Raw genomic sequence first — 15523 nt, forward strand, 5'->3', positions numbered from 1 at the left:
TTTTTAATCACAATATATCCAACCCTTCCTTGAAGATAATAATCAATCTTGTGAACATTTCATGTGTTGTGATACTTTTTCATCCTGTGATCCTTTTGAAGACTCCCATCAGTTCCCTCTTAAACCCCAATTCTCACTCCAAACAACACAACTGAAAGTCCTCTGGTGACTGCTCCCATCAGGAAGCAAAGCAAGTCCACACTCCAGCTGGCTTCTTAGTAATAATACCAGATGGTCACTTAACTCTGAGAGCCTTAGTTTCCTCTTTTGTGAAATGAGGAAGTTGGCCTACTTTATCTGTGACTTCCTTCCAGTTTTAGAATACCATGTATGCCTCTAAAAGATGATAGGAGCTGACATAAGGGGTTAGATCCAGAAGTAGAGAAGGCCAACTACTTTTTTTGCAGCTCCAATCATCTGCTGTCATTAAAATAACAAGCAGAGATTTGCTGTTTAGTAATCAAGTGATCTCAACTCTCCAGTAGGAAATAACTCATTACTAATCTTTGTTTAACCACTAAGGGATTCTCACTTCCCTGAGAAAGGAATTTCCCCTTTCCCTGAAATAAGACTATTGATATCTCCCCCATCTCATTTGAGAAACAAAATGTTTCTACTAAAATTAAGTGGCGGGGCTAGTACAATTCAAGTTTGGAGACTGAAAAATTTTTTTCTCCTTGGTTTTAATTTAAACCATTTACCCTTCCTTCTCTGATTGTTCCAAAACTACCCATGAAGACCTAAAGACTTAGTAAATGGAGGGGCATTTGCACAGAAAAATTAAAGAAAAAATGTAGGATTACTGTCTGAGGTTAGATTTTATATGCTTCAAATGTTAAAAGAACTAAGTTGAAGCACCATCTAGTGTCTCTCAATTGTGTTTTGCTAAAAGTAGCTCCCAATTTTCCTCAAGTTAGGACCACATTTAACTTGTGATGCACGTAGATATATATGCATCTATGTGTTCAAAAAAGAAAAAAAAAGTTTTCCTCTTTATGCGGGGTAGGAAGTTGAGAGGGAGTAGCTATAGCTCTTCACCTCTTCTAAACTAACATCACCCAGAAAATCATGGCAGTGAGAATGGAACAGAGAAGCAGAATGAATTCAGGTAAAGCTCTTCCAGAAAGGATGGAATCCTTTCAGTGGACAAGGATGAACATAACAAAGTCTCACAGATTTCCGGTCCTGTCTTTCTTCTGTTCACATCCTCTGTGAGAGCCTGCAACAGTATCTTCTCTTCCCAATCCTAAAGGCAGGCATGGCCTCCCCTGTCTAGGGACTGTCTATGAGATGTTCTTTGCACACTTCCACATTCCAAACACTTTCCTATCACAAGCCCACAGCATTGCACCAGCAATTCTTCTGGAACTACTGCAGAGATGGCCCTCATTCCTATGATTCTTGTCTTCTCAAGTCACATCTGTTTCATGATCTCTGGGGAAGAATGAAAGCAAGACCATGAAAATGCACATGAGCAGAGAATGACCTGTGTCATAGTGCTGCCAGCCAACCTTGAGACTGGCAAACTGGGCATGTGCATCAACCAGGATCACGTTCAACTGTATATGGAGTAAAAACTAAAATAACAGTGGCATCAACAAAATAGTTTATTCTCACACAAAAGTTTACAGGTAGGTAGACTAGGTTGGTATAGCAACTCCACGGTCATCAGGGCCAGAATCCTTCCGTCTTTCCTTTCTACCATCTTGATGAGTGGCTTCCATCCTCAATGTCATTCACGGCCCAAGTTGGCTGCTGGACCTACAGTCACCACAGCAGTGTTGCAGTCCAGAGGTAAGGAGGAAAAGCAAAAGAGGACCTCTCCTTTATTTTAGAGAGTTTTCCTAAAAATATCACAGAGACTGATGCTTGCATCTCATTCACAAAAACTTTTGTTTGTGGTCATACTCAGCCACAAGAGAAACTAAGAAATTTCTTTTAGCTAAGCATGTCTCCATGCTAACTAAAATGGAAGTTATGCTATTAATCAATTTATGAGAGACCTAATTAAAAGGAAAAGAAGGGTTTTTTTTGGACTGTGAACTCCACAGTCCAAGCAGGTTTATTGCTAAACCTGAGAGGGACCCCTCTGTTCTGGTCAGCAGAACAAAGAAGGCGTCTCTTACAGACTATGAGGCTTTTTATGGCAGGGTTTTTTGGCAGGTTTTTGAGGGGCTGGGTCAGGGAAAAGGTGGGCTTGCAGCTTGCTGACGTGTCCTCGGGAAAATGCTTGGAGCCTGAGTAAAATGAATCCTGGGTCTCTCTAAGGTGGCAGGGGGGCTTATTCAAAATGACTGTACCCCTGTCCAGGCTCTATCACTAACACCATGCTAATGCTGAGTGGTAACCACAAAACCTCTGTGGCAACAATAGCTAAATGTCTGGGATCATCTGATATTCAGGTAGGCAGCTCTTCTGATCTTGATTAAGCTTCCTCTTATGTCTAGGAGATAGTCGACCATGGGATTGTCCAGGCCGGTGGGGGATGGGACTGGGTGACTTAGTTCTGCTCTACATGCTTCCCGTCCTCCAGGAGAGGGGCCCAGGCATGTTCTCATAGAGTGGCAGTCAACACCCGCAGCACCTCTTGAGACCCAGGCTCAAAATTGGTTCACTTTTGCCTCATTTGGTTGGCAAAAGCAAAGTACCTGGGGTAGAGAAATATGCACTCTCTTTATGGAAAGAACTCTAAAGTCACTGGCAAATTACGCAGAGGGAGGCGTAGAGATTTGGAGTCACGAATACAATTGCCTACCATGAGGAGAAGGGAAACGATGAGCACTGGACCAGGCAACTGGCAATCTGTGCCACAGTATTTCTGAGTTTATGACAGAATTGTGGTACTAGACTGTTTTCCAGTCTATAATCTATCTTAAACATAAAAGAGTCATAATAACAAAGAAAAGAGAAAAGAGCTAATAAGAGTTATATATGACATTATTTACTCATTTATTTCTTGACTCATGTTCAATTACTAATACAGTAGGTATTAATCTTAGCATTTGTCCAATTCTTCGCTGAAGGCAGAGACTGGCTATATATACCCAACCCTGACTCCATTTCTTCCAAGACAATTACACTGCATTTTTCAACTTCCATAGAATTGTGGAGTCATATGACAAGTACTAGTCCACAGAATGTGAGCGGGAATGATTGCTATTCTAGGCCTGGTTCATAAAAAGTCTCCCACATGAAATCTTCCTTCCTCTCTCTTTCCCATTCACGAGCTGGATGGAGAACATTCTGAGAAGGGCAGAGCAATGGGATAAAATGCTAGCTTACAGCAGAAGCACTCCTGCCCCCTGCCTCAGGCCCACCAACCTGCACTGGAATGTGGAGTGAGCAAGCATTTTGTCATACTTTGCGGTATGAATACACTGAGATTTGGCGGCTGTTTCAACAATTAGGCTATCCTACTTATATAGTATCCTCCAGATAGAATGCATTCATTTTCTCCCCTAGAATTTGGCTAAAAATGAAAGTAATAGCCCAAATGACCTGCCACCTTCTACAAGAAATATTCCTTTAAACCAAAGGACCGTTTCTACTATAGGATTACCATGGGTATCAGTGAAGATAGGACTCCAGTTTTCAGTGGCCCTAGAAAATGTTAGGGCTTCAAGAAGCACTCTTACCACTATTTACCATTCCAACCTGGAGTGAAGACAAGAAAGAAGATTGAGACCCTGGAGCTCTAAAAGGTAAGGTGGCATTCAGTCCTGACTCCAAGGACTCTAACATCATTTTATTTGGGATCGACTTATAATTTCCTCAAAAATGCAGGCACTGCTAAAAATGACTTCTGGCCACTTACTCAATGATCAGGCCAAACATGCAATCCAACTACCCCAGCTGTTGACTAGCAAAGAATGAAAGGTCAGCTACAGGCTATCCTGGAGGTAGTGTTTGTAGCAGCTCCTGCCACTGCAACATCTCAAGAGGGCAGAGAAAACAAGAAGTTAGGATGGAAGCACCATCCAAAGAAACCAAGGGGTGTAGGCAAACTGCACAGCATTGCTGCTTGCCTTTTGCTGGCCATGTTCCTCTTTAGGCAGAAGCAGGGTTGTTTCTCATTTGCAAATAATAGCTCAGTAGGGCAAAGGGGAAAGTAGGTGAGTCATCCTAGGCATTTACGATAAGCAGCAAACTTTTTCATGAATACATATACGTGTGTGTGTGAGCTGAGTGTTTGAAGCTGGCCTTGCCGACTATCATATTTTTTCTCCTAAACACAGAGGTATCAAAAAGTAACAGGAGCAGTTGAGCTAGATGTTCAGCTGGAAGGTAGATCACAACTAGCTGCTTTTTTTGTGATATCTCATCAGGTCTAAATTGATTTCCAGATTTTTAAATTTTCATGCTCTAGGAAAAAACATAAAATATATAATTAAGCAAGAATTAACACAAGCCTTCAGAAGCAAAGAAACTAGGAAATAAACACTTAGGAAGCCCCAGAAGCACTTCATTTCCCCCACAGAATGCTCACGGGCTGGCTGGCCCAGGACAGGTGTCTCCTGTGGAAAAACTACAAGGGAGCAGAAGCTCTTGCCCCAGTGCCCCTGGGCTCTCCACTGTTAACAAAATTCCTACATCAAAGAAAGGGCTGGAAGAACAAATACATGCCAAAAAGTGCATCAAGTTTTTCCCAGGGCATTGTAAACTCAAAGTGTTACAATAACGTTTTCCTTCTAATGAGTCTTTATTTTTCAGTCTTCATTCCTTCCTGCAATCGTTTATTCTCTTGACCACGATGACCAGGATAATCAGGAAAAGAGAGAACTTCATACAGAGAATGATCAATAGGGATGATTCTGGAAATCCCAAGATTCCGACACCTTTAAACACAGGTAACACAGGTAGGGCTAAGAAGGCCATTTCAAGGATTCTACTAACGAACACATTAGAGTTAGCAGTTTAAAAGAGTCTTCTAAAATATTCCTAAAACTTCACAGACTATCATAATCAGAACACATTCTAGATCACAATTTGAATGTTACTAATGTATCATTCTTTCATGGCAAAGTTTAGGAGCCCTGTCTCTGTTTTATACATGGTAGATTTTGAATAAATATTTTCTGAATGAATAAATGCCCAGTGAGCATTGCTAATACTTCCCAAGTTTACAAGAAAAAGGGGAATGTATTTTTTTAAGTTACTGTATAACTGTTAATTTGGGGGACATTATTCTTAATATTTGAGGCATTAATAAATCTTTCTACACAGTGAAATGATTTTGTCATTGGCCTGCTGTACCATCTTTAGTAGGACATTTTATGTCTTCCTACTTTCATTTATTTATCTGTGAAATGGCCCAGAGAACTGTTGAAAAGACAAAATGAAACTAACTAGGACCACCATTCTGAAGTCTTTTCTCCTATGAAAATGGCTGCTCAGAGAGCATGTGAACTCTTAGTACTTATCTGACTCTTGGCTCCAAAGGTCATATCATTCTGTGAAATAACCTGCTCACCCACTAAACTAGAAGAATGTCAGACAACCTCCTAGGCTGCATCAGAGAAGAATAAGACATGATCACAGCCCTCAAAAAGCTCACGGTCCAGTTGAAGTCAGACCCATAGAAATGGGAAGATAATTTACAAGAGAGCAAACAGCACTAAGTGAGCATTACAGATTACAAGTCATCCCCTGAATAAGGAAGTTTAATGAAGTCTAATAAGCAGTCAGGGTGAAGTGGGATTTGAACTGAGCCTTGTCAGTAACAGGATGAAACAGGGTAAGAGAAGAAGGAAGAACTTTTTCTAGGGAAAGAAATTGGAGCAAAAATTTGAAGATGAGTTTACTTGAATCATATTTAGAGTATAGTGTGGGATATATAGAAATGAAGTCCATGATGATCTGAACTTAATTCTGCAGTTTTGTTATGTGTCAGGCACAGTGCCAGTCCCTGGGGATACAAAAGAGAAATGATATGGAGCTGACCTTGGGCTGGGAGTCAGAGAAGGGGGAGGTCAGTTGCAGGGCCCAGCCAGAGGCACGCACGGGGCATTACATGAGCACAGGGAGGGATGGCTAACCAGACCCCAGGGTGAGAGGTAACTGCCCCAGAGGAACTCTGTCAACTGGGTCTTAAACCTTCAATAGGAATTGACCAAATGGAATGAAAGAAGACAGTACATTGTAGAGAAGCAGAAATTGCATGTAAAAGACAACAGAGGAATAAAGGAGGATAACACTTTTTGGGGATCCCAAAAAGGCCCACAAGCATGGGATACAGACTAGAGAATGGCAAAAGGTTTAGCTTTCTGTGAGGCAAAGAGAAGCCACTGGGGGCATTTAAGTAGGAGGAAGGAGTATGTTTTTCATCTTACAAGAGTCAGTCTGGCAAGAGTGAAGGGGATAAACTGGAGGGAAGTAAGGTAGGAGCTAGAAGACTGCTGACAAGAACATTGTAATAATCCCAGTGAGATGGTCACATACTCAACTAATGCAGTGGGGAGGGAAAAAGGTCCAGATTTAAGAAAGATTTTTAAGGTAAAATCAATAAAAGATAGTGACTGATTTTGAATACAGGAAAGAAGAAAGTGGTGCTGTAGGATGTTTCATTTTCTGGCTTGAGTCATTCACCAAGACATAGACCATAGGTATGGAGCTCACAAAGGGGGGAGGACAGGAATTCCTTTCCGGGAGCAGGCACGGTGCCCTCGAGGATCCTGGTGAAACTGTCTAGCCCGAAATCAGTTTTGATCATGGTGTGGCCAAGGACATAAATCTGGGCTAAAATTAAATATGAGAGTCAAGAATAGGCAGTGGTTGAAGCCCCACATCTGGACGAGGGCCCTCAGGGAGCAGGGGTAACGGCAAAAAGAGAATCAGTGACGGGACTCAGAGAAATGCCTTTCTTCAGGGGGTGAATAGACAGAAAGGAATCTAAGAAAACTAAGAAGCTGACTAAGTTAAGCAGAGAACCCAGTGAATATGGGAGAAAAACAGATGAAAAAAGAGGGGAGACCATAGCAAATACTACAGAGAAGCTAATCAAGAACAAGGAATGAATATTTTTTATTTTATTCAGCTGCTAGGAGATCTCAGTGCTTTTTGTTAGAACATTTCCTGTGCAGAGAGATGCACGTGAGTTAGAGAGGAGATGTCATACAATGAGTTTAGATGCTCTTTTAAAAGTCATGGGTATGAGTAAAAGGCAAGAACTAAGAGTGTGAGGAATCATAGTGTCTAGTTTTAAATATGAGAGTTATACTGGGATGTTTATATAAGAAGCTTTAGGGAAAGGACTTGTGGAACAGACAAGACTGAACCAAACAGAGCAAGGATGGTTAATGAAGCAAAGCCTCTGAAGACATGGAAAGGGAAAAAAATATATGGGGTAGAAGTTGAATGTTTGGTCTACAGAAGGGGAAGTCAGGTGGGACTGGAGATAAATGCATAGATTTAGATGGAACCGTATGAAGACACAGATTTTGTTTTTCCATCTTTGTATCACCAGCCTTAAACACCTAACATTCAGTTACCAGTTTGGCAAATGAATTGATGAACTGGTTTTAGATAATGAGGGAGGGGGAAAGGAAAATTGTCTCTTACTCGGAGCAACAGATCAAGTGGTGATTACAAGAAATAGAAAAAGACGTAAGGAAATAATTGCTGTTCTTGGCTATTTACTAAAAAAGTACTGTTAAATTATATATAAGTACCCATAATTTATACTATTAATTTCAAAGAAAAAGTCTATATTGATCACTAAGTTAGCAAATAATTTTTTGTGGTTACAGAATAAAAGATGTTTAGGGAGGTACTGGTAAAAAGTTATTAAATTAATTTCTTCTGTTCGTTAAAGGAATATGAACAATTTCTCTAGCATCCTAATGCTTTACCCAGTTTAGTTTTAGAAAATATCTTCATACGATATGAAAGAGAACTTCCAACATCAGCACTCTCTGGAAGACTCATGCCAGAAGATGATCATCAAAAAACCCCAACAAAGATCCACGCACTGCTACAGCTGTAGATGCACTCATCCCACCAGTTCCTGGACTTGCCATGGGAATGAGGAAGGAGATATCTAAGCTGGCCTGTGCATACAGTAAAACAACAAATTTGACTGGATCTATACTGTTGGAACTCAACCAAGAATTAGGAGAAGTGCAAATTGTAGCACTCCAAAATCTTACAACTACAGACTATTTACTGTTAAAAGAACATAAGGGATGTGAACATTCCCCAGGAATGGGTTGTTTTAATTTGTCTGATTTCTCTCAGACTGTTCAAGTTCAGTTGGACAATATCCACCATATCATAGATAAGTTTTCACAAATGCCTAAGGTGCCTAACTGGTTTTCTTGGTTTCACTGGAGATGGCTGGTAATTACAGATATGCTTTGGTTATGTAACTACACTCCTATTATGTTAATGTGTGTGCGCAATTTAAGTAGTAGCTTAAAACCTATACATGCTGAAGTTACTCTACAAGAAGATATGCCAAAGAAATAATCAATCTTCCCATGTTTTCTTCCGCCTGCTACTTCTATAGCTTTTCTTCTTCCTTCCTAATTACAACCCTTAAATAGAATTCGTGCCTCATATCAAATATACCGAGTATCATAATTGTTCCAAGTGGTAAAGATACCTCAAGACAAATGCTGGGCATAGAAGCCACAGGGCATAAATATGCAAAGAAGTAAAAAGCTAACCATTTCAAACAATAAGGCTTCTCTCTCACTTACCAACTTTACATTTCCCTGTATGGCCCCGGAAGATGACTGGTTAGCCAGAGACGGGTAAGATTCCTCAAGGGAGGAACAACCTAAGACAGGCACAGTCGCAGGGGGGTCATCAGGTGAGAAATTGGGGATCAACAGAGGTGAGGCTTAGAACCTCACCCCCCCTGTTCTGAGAGAAATCTTCTGCATACGTGGATGTTTTATTGCCCTTGTCTAGCTTGGATTAACACATAGTCTACAGGCACACACCTGATCATCTACATTTGCTCTCTTACAACACTAAACTATGTTTTCTACCTTTACCTTGTATCTACCTACCACTTCGGCATTTTATTAAAAATAATAATAATAAAGAGAGAAATGTGGTATCCACATATAAATCAAGTATAAAAATCAAATGAGTATTCATATTTGAACTGACTGTTTAGAGTTCAAAATGCAAGAGCAAAACCGAAGGTTTCTGTGATGGCTGCCCTTGTACTGTTCACCACGTAAGAACTTATTCACTATGTAAGAATTTGTTCTCCATGTAAGAACTTGTTTGTTATGCCTCAGAAGATTGGAGACTGACGAAAATTAGGCTTGGGGTGGATTAATGATTGTGCATTGAGCATTGACTCCCCTATACAGAATTTTATTGTTGTTAACAACCATTTGATCAATAAATATGAGAGATGCCCTCACAAACAAACAAACAAAAAACAAAACAAACAAAAAAGTACACACTTCCAATGGTAAAATAATAAGTAACCAGGATGTAATGAATATAGTCAAGATATTGTAACAGCTTGGTATGGTGATAGCTGGTACCTAGAATTATCATGTATATAAATGTTGAATCACTATGTTGTACACCTGAAACTAATGTAATGTAATACTGTGTGTCAACTACCCTTCAATAAAAAATAATTATCTACAAAAAAAAAAAAATCTTCAAATTAGAGGAACAGGCTTTCTTACCTCGCACTTGGTTGTTCATAATCTTGTATGGCAGAAAATGCAGAGCATCAGGTTCACTACTCTACAAGAAGCAGGTGCTTACCTGGGCCCAGTGCTAAGGACAGACTCTTGTTTCCAGTCACATGAGAGACGGAGCAGGACACGTTAGGCACATGGTGGCCCTCCCAGGAGCAGGTGCTCTGGACCGTCACTGTGCCATTGTCCCAGTGTTCCTGCTCAGTGACACAAGTCCCCTCTGGGGTCCAGGAGATCTGTGCGGCCGGCTTCCCTGCAGCCGCCTTGCACACTGCGGTTCCATTTCCACTCTGAAACAGGGTCACCTCAGGGGGCACTGCAGAGAGGTAGGGAGAAATGCTTCAATCCTAACACATGGGACAGGGAACAGAGAGGGACATTAGTTCCCGCCCCAGTTCTGGTTATCTGACAGACCACATTACACGAGGCTGCTTACCTAACACTTGGAGGTAGTATCCATGCCGGAAATTCCCATTGGGTGTGACCATTTCACACGTGTAGTTCCCGTCATGCGTGGTGGCCACTGGATCAATCTGAAGGGCAGGATTCTGGTCAGGTCTGGAGACCCAGGTTATTCTCGTGTCCGTACAGTTACTGTCCTTGGTCTCGTTGTTATCTCTCCTGTAGGCTCTGGTGCAGGAAGAGTTGTCTCTGAAGGTGATTTCCCACGTTGCTACCACCACCGTTGTCAACAGGATAGGAGGGCAACAGAGCACGGCCTTTGTATCCACAGGTACAGACAGAGAAGTGTAAGCTGGACAGGCACCCCCACACAAACACACACGTAAGGAGAATGAGGAAGGAAGAGCTTGATAAATAACTTCATGTGTTGAATTTTCCACAGTGTAATCACATGAAGTTGTATAGAAGAATACTTTGCTGATGATCTTATGCCAAAACTACATAAAAATTATATATTCACAAAATGTATATAACATATTAAGCCTAATCCAATGATTAATCCATTTTCTCCAATAGTATGTATTTTAGGTTAACAATAGGTATTATATGAGGAAGAAATATTTTAAGAATTTTTTAATTGATTTGGGAGTTTTGATAAATATGAAATGAATAAATGAGAAAACACAATCCTAAATTAAAAGACAAAGACAGTGTTCTAAATCTAATCTCTTCATCATAGAGACTATTAATCTTATAACTCTACTCCTCAGGGTAGAAAATGGAATAATTCATGATATATTGTCTCCTCCTAAGTTTAAATGATAGAGAATAAATCATCCACATGGGAGCTAAATGCCTGTACCTATGGGAGGCTCTGCGACAAACAAAAATCTGGAAAGTATGCGGTACTTTCATTAAAAATAACTTAAGATGGCACTCAGGTTAAGCAAGCTAGAAATTGTTTAATCTTTCTATTTTTATTTGGCAAGTCACAAAGTCAGTAAAATCAACATCTTCCCTTCATCCTCTCTCCCTCCCTCCTTCCCTCCTTCTATCCCCTCTTCCTTCCTTCCTTCCTTCCTTCCTATTCAGTCACAACTATACTCCCAGAAAATTCAACTGTGAACTTCGATCACAGATTTTGTTTCTGCACATGCAACCCAATTATGAGGATTAAAAAAGGAGTGGACACCTTTTGGCCATTTTTAAAGTGAAAATTGTGCCCTGCAGTCTACAAGTATTTTTTGATATAGAAGATCACACTTTCCCATAAACCTACATGATGAGTCCTAGACTGCTGGGCTTTCCTGGGAGGCAATTAGGTGTATCTGCTACAACTCACCATTAACAGGTGAGTGTAAGTAATTTCATTACATTAAAATGAGCGGAACCAGCTTCAGTGGGACAGAATTTTGATGTGGATGACGCTTGTTGGTGCTAACCTCTGTCTTTGGTATCTCTCCTCTCCTGTGGGTGTCACTTGCTATTCTATGATATGCCCAAGCCCTTGCACTGCCCAGCCACGTACAGACCACGTGACCAGATGAAGGAAAAGGGTGGAGATTTGGGGAAATCTAGGACTGCAGTTAAATCTGTATTCTACCCATAGTTGCAAGTGGCATCCCATGCAGGGGGAGCCTCAAACTGTCAAAGGTCTGGAAGCAAGCAGCAACACGGCTTGTCAGAGAACAGCTGAAGTGCATGTGGGCAAGCATGCATGTGCACAGGAAGGACAGTGAAGATCAAACCAGAAGGAGGAGAGACTGCTGCTGGAGCAAGTCGGTGAGCTGCTCTGTGTTCTCCAGAGTTTGAACTGGCTTGCTTTCACTGTAAGGTTTTAGTATTTTTGCTTATATTTCTCCTCCAGATCTGACTCTATTGTTTTTAAGGACTAGCTAATCAAAGGAACATGCAGGTTAACAAGGGTGGAGTAGCCGAGAAGTAACTCCTAAGTTGAGGATTCCAAGCACTGTGGGCAGTCCACCCTCCTTCACCATCCCCCATCCTGGGACCTTCAGTCAACCACCCTTCACCTGGGATGATGGTTCTTATGGGATTGCTCTTATCTTAATCTTCTCTTTCTCATACTTGTTGTGATCCCTTACCAATGGCCAGTCCCTCCATGGGATTGGCACCAGTCTAGCAAATGCATTCTCTGTACCCTTCCATGACAGCTAGGATGTCCCACCTCCTACGTCACTGAGAAGACAGGGCTATTCTCACATTGCTCCACACCAAGCAGTCATAGCCTGTCTGCTCTGCATCCTTTGTAAATACCTTCCAGTCTCATCCATCCCTGTGCACACAGACAAATTCCCATTGGCTTTTGGGCATTTCCTCCCTGTTCTCACCCCTGCACCCTAGTGGAGTCCCTGCCACCATGCACCCCATTACTGCAAAAGCCTCTGACTTCAGTCTCGGCCTTAAAACTCTCCTCTTCACTTCATACCTTACACTGAAGCCAAGTACATCATTATATAACAGATGTGAGTCCTTCAAACCTGACACCCTCCAGAAATCTCTCATTGCCAGAAAAATTCATAAAATGATAGATAACAATAAACGTCTTTGTATTGGCTTTGAAAGCCCTCTTTTCCAAACTGGCTCACTTTGCAATCTCACCACCCCCTTTACCACCTTGCACCCTGCAGAAAGAACATGCCAAGCACAACTGCATTTCTGTCTGTCCTCACAATGTTCCCTGGTCTGGGATGCTCCCACACAACACTTTGTGTCTACTACTACTCTCTTCCCTAAGACCCCGTTCCCGGGCCACATCCCCTGTGAAGCCTCCTCCAAGCCTTGCTGCTGACCCGCTCCCTCCGCTACACTCCTGACCCACTTGATGCAAGAGCTCATCTCCTCTGCTTGATTGGAGCGCTGTGCTCATTCTGGCTGCTCCCTCAAAACCTAGCTCCCTGGGGGCTCTCTGATGGTCTAGCTCATTGGCTCATCTTTCTGTCCTCATAAGCGAAGCTCAGGGCCTGATAGAGAAAGCTCCATGATCTCCAGATGGAATTGAACTGTGCTGGGGGAGGAGGGACAGGGTCATTCAAGGTCCCTCACACCACAGCCTTCAGACCACCGTATTCTTCAAATGGGCATAACCCTGGCCCTCAGACCAGACCATCAGTTTTGTTTCTAGGGAAGAACTTCCACACTCCATCCCTTCTAAGGTACTTGACTCTAAGAAAAAGAAAAAAAAAGGAAATTACCTTCTGCAGGAGCCACTAAACTGCTCTGCTCTCCATCCACAGGTGAATTATTTATTAAAGCTAGAAAATATTTAGAGAAAAGGAAATGAAATCAATTTTAGGGACTTAAATGGAATGCAAGCCACTATTTCTCCTCAAAAGTTACATGTGCACCATGATAGAAGATCAGTTATCCATAATTAAATTATACAAAAAAACTTGTAAAACAGAACTTAGAAGATATTCCATCATTAAATGGAAAAACATGTTAACATTTGAAAATTACATTTAGAAGCTATTGATCAATTATTTCCATTTATGTGACACCTTGTTTTCTACTTGAGAATAGGTTCTACAAGGTTACCCTGCCGCCACCCTTTCTTTAGCCACAATGGATGGTCTTTCATCGGCATGTCACCTGAGACAGGTGGTAACAGTCATTTCTCCAGATGCCACTCCCCAATTAAACTTGTTTGGTTCAGCAGTGGGAATCCCACTCAACAGGACAAACCACAGAGTACCTTCTCAAGAATTTTGGTACTAAGACTGAGAGGAATAGTTCATCCCTCCTTCTTCCCCATTTTTTCTACTGTGATGGTTATTTTATGTGTCAGCTTGGCTAAGCCATGGTCCTCACTTATTTAGCCAAACATTGCTCTAGAATTTTTGGGGAAGGTATTTTTTAGGTGAGATTAACATTTAAATAAGTAAACTATGATTAAAGCAAATTATCCTCCATAATTGAAGGTGGGCCTCATCCAATCAGTTGAAGGCCTTCGTAGAAAAAGACTGACATCCCAGGGAAGAGAATTCAGCTTGAAAACTGCCTTTGGATTTGAACTGCAGCTGTTCCCTGGGTACCCAGGCTGCTGGCCCAGCTGTCATATTTTGGACATGTGAAGCCTCCAAAATCACACAAGCAAATTCCTTAAAATTAGTCTTTCGCTCTCTCCCTCCACACACATATGTATACACACACGCACATCCAGTTGTTTTGCTTTTCTGAGGAACTCTGACTAACACACCTACCCTGGGTATAATGAAGCAGAAGCAGAGAGAAATTACAATCTTTGCCCACTTCATGTTTCCAGTGCCATAGTTTCTAAGCCACCCACCCATCCACCAATGTACCTTCCCTTTGGTTCTATTAGTTTCTGACTACAAAAATTGTTGCAGTCTACTTCAAATTTTGTCTCTGAAAAACTGTTGTAGTATTTTTTGAAACAATAGTGGTAATAAAATACAAAGATACTTTTTATGATTTAAGAGCCTAACAAATTTCTTCCTTTGGGTTGTTAAGGAAACCATTCAATAAACATTCAAGGACACTCTACTTATAAAATTATATTACTTCTCCCTGTTCTACAATTGCACCCAAGTCTACTGTATTAAAAATTAAACAAATAAACTCAGTAAAGGCCTTAGAAATGAGCAGTAACCAGGCTTTTGAAACATTTGGGCTTTTTTTTTTTTAGCAGCTAAATATTACTGGCCTGGGCTGGAAAGAAGATACAGAGTAGGATGCTAACTATTAAATTTAGCACATACTGGGCTCAAGAAGCTCTTCCAGAAGCAGAAAAGAAATCAGAGCTGATCTCTGAGGCTTACTGAGATCAAGATATGACTTAGATATTCCAGGTTTCAAGCTCTAGCACAGCATACAACACAGCTTGGCCTTCCCAGGAACCTCCCCTCTCACCACACCCAGCTTCTCAGGGAGTCAAAGGTCTGTGAGTTGTTTGCATTGTTCAATTCACCTCCAAGACAGTGTTGGTGGTGAGGGAAAATTTAGGGTGTGGGTATTTATGATGATGATATTTTTGGTTTCCACTTGGAATACTCAAGAGGAAAATTTCAAGTTTTATTAGAAATTAAAGGTGTAAGTAAGGTGGCATAAGGGCACTGGATGAGAAAAATCAGGATCTACAAACTTTCTCCATTAAGGGCCAATGAGTGAGCATTTGAGGCTTTGCAGGCCATGTGGTCTCGGTTCAAGGCTCCGCTACAGCAACAGGAAAGCAGCCCTATAAGGCCTATAACGCAGTCGGACGGGCATGGTTTTGCTCCAGCAAAATCCTTTTTACAAAAATATGTACTTCTTTTTTGGATGGATTTTGCCCATGGGCCACAGTTTGCTGTCTCTTGATTTAAAGTACAGTGCTTTCTTTACCAGATATAACTAAATCAACATCTGGATACAACCAGATTCTGCTAGAAGAGTGTGGTCTTGCCTTAAACGGTTTCCTCTTAATTGACTCC

At 41.3% G+C, this 15523-nt stretch overlaps 1 protein-coding gene across 2 annotated transcripts in view; it reads right to left on the reverse strand.

The window, feature by feature from the left end:
• Positions 1-1176: 1176 nt before the first annotated feature.
• LOC118934243 (cell surface glycoprotein CD200 receptor 1-like) overlaps positions 1177-15523 on the reverse strand; it is a 35408-nt gene continuing 21061 nt past the window's right edge. The window contains exons 1-5 of one of the 2 annotated variants that reach the window (XM_057502611.1): positions 12913-13252; positions 12176-12366; positions 10105-10422; positions 9736-9984; positions 1177-4835 (exon numbers count right to left, since the gene is read on the reverse strand). In XM_057502611.1, the coding sequence (XP_057358594.1) occupies positions 4714-4835; positions 9736-9984; positions 10105-10422; positions 12176-12194 (708 nt within the window). In that variant the 5' untranslated portion in view covers positions 12195-12366; positions 12913-13252 and the 3' untranslated portion in view covers positions 1177-4713. Of the gene's footprint in view, positions 4836-9735; positions 9985-10104; positions 10423-12175; positions 12367-12912; positions 13253-13285; positions 13346-15523 lie in introns of those variants that run through there. The other variant, XM_057502606.1, reaches the window with a different exon arrangement.

This window comes from Manis pentadactyla, chromosome 1, assembly GCF_030020395.1.
Source record: "Manis pentadactyla isolate mManPen7 chromosome 1, mManPen7.hap1, whole genome shotgun sequence".
NCBI lineage: Eukaryota > Metazoa > Chordata > Mammalia > Pholidota > Manidae > Manis > Manis pentadactyla.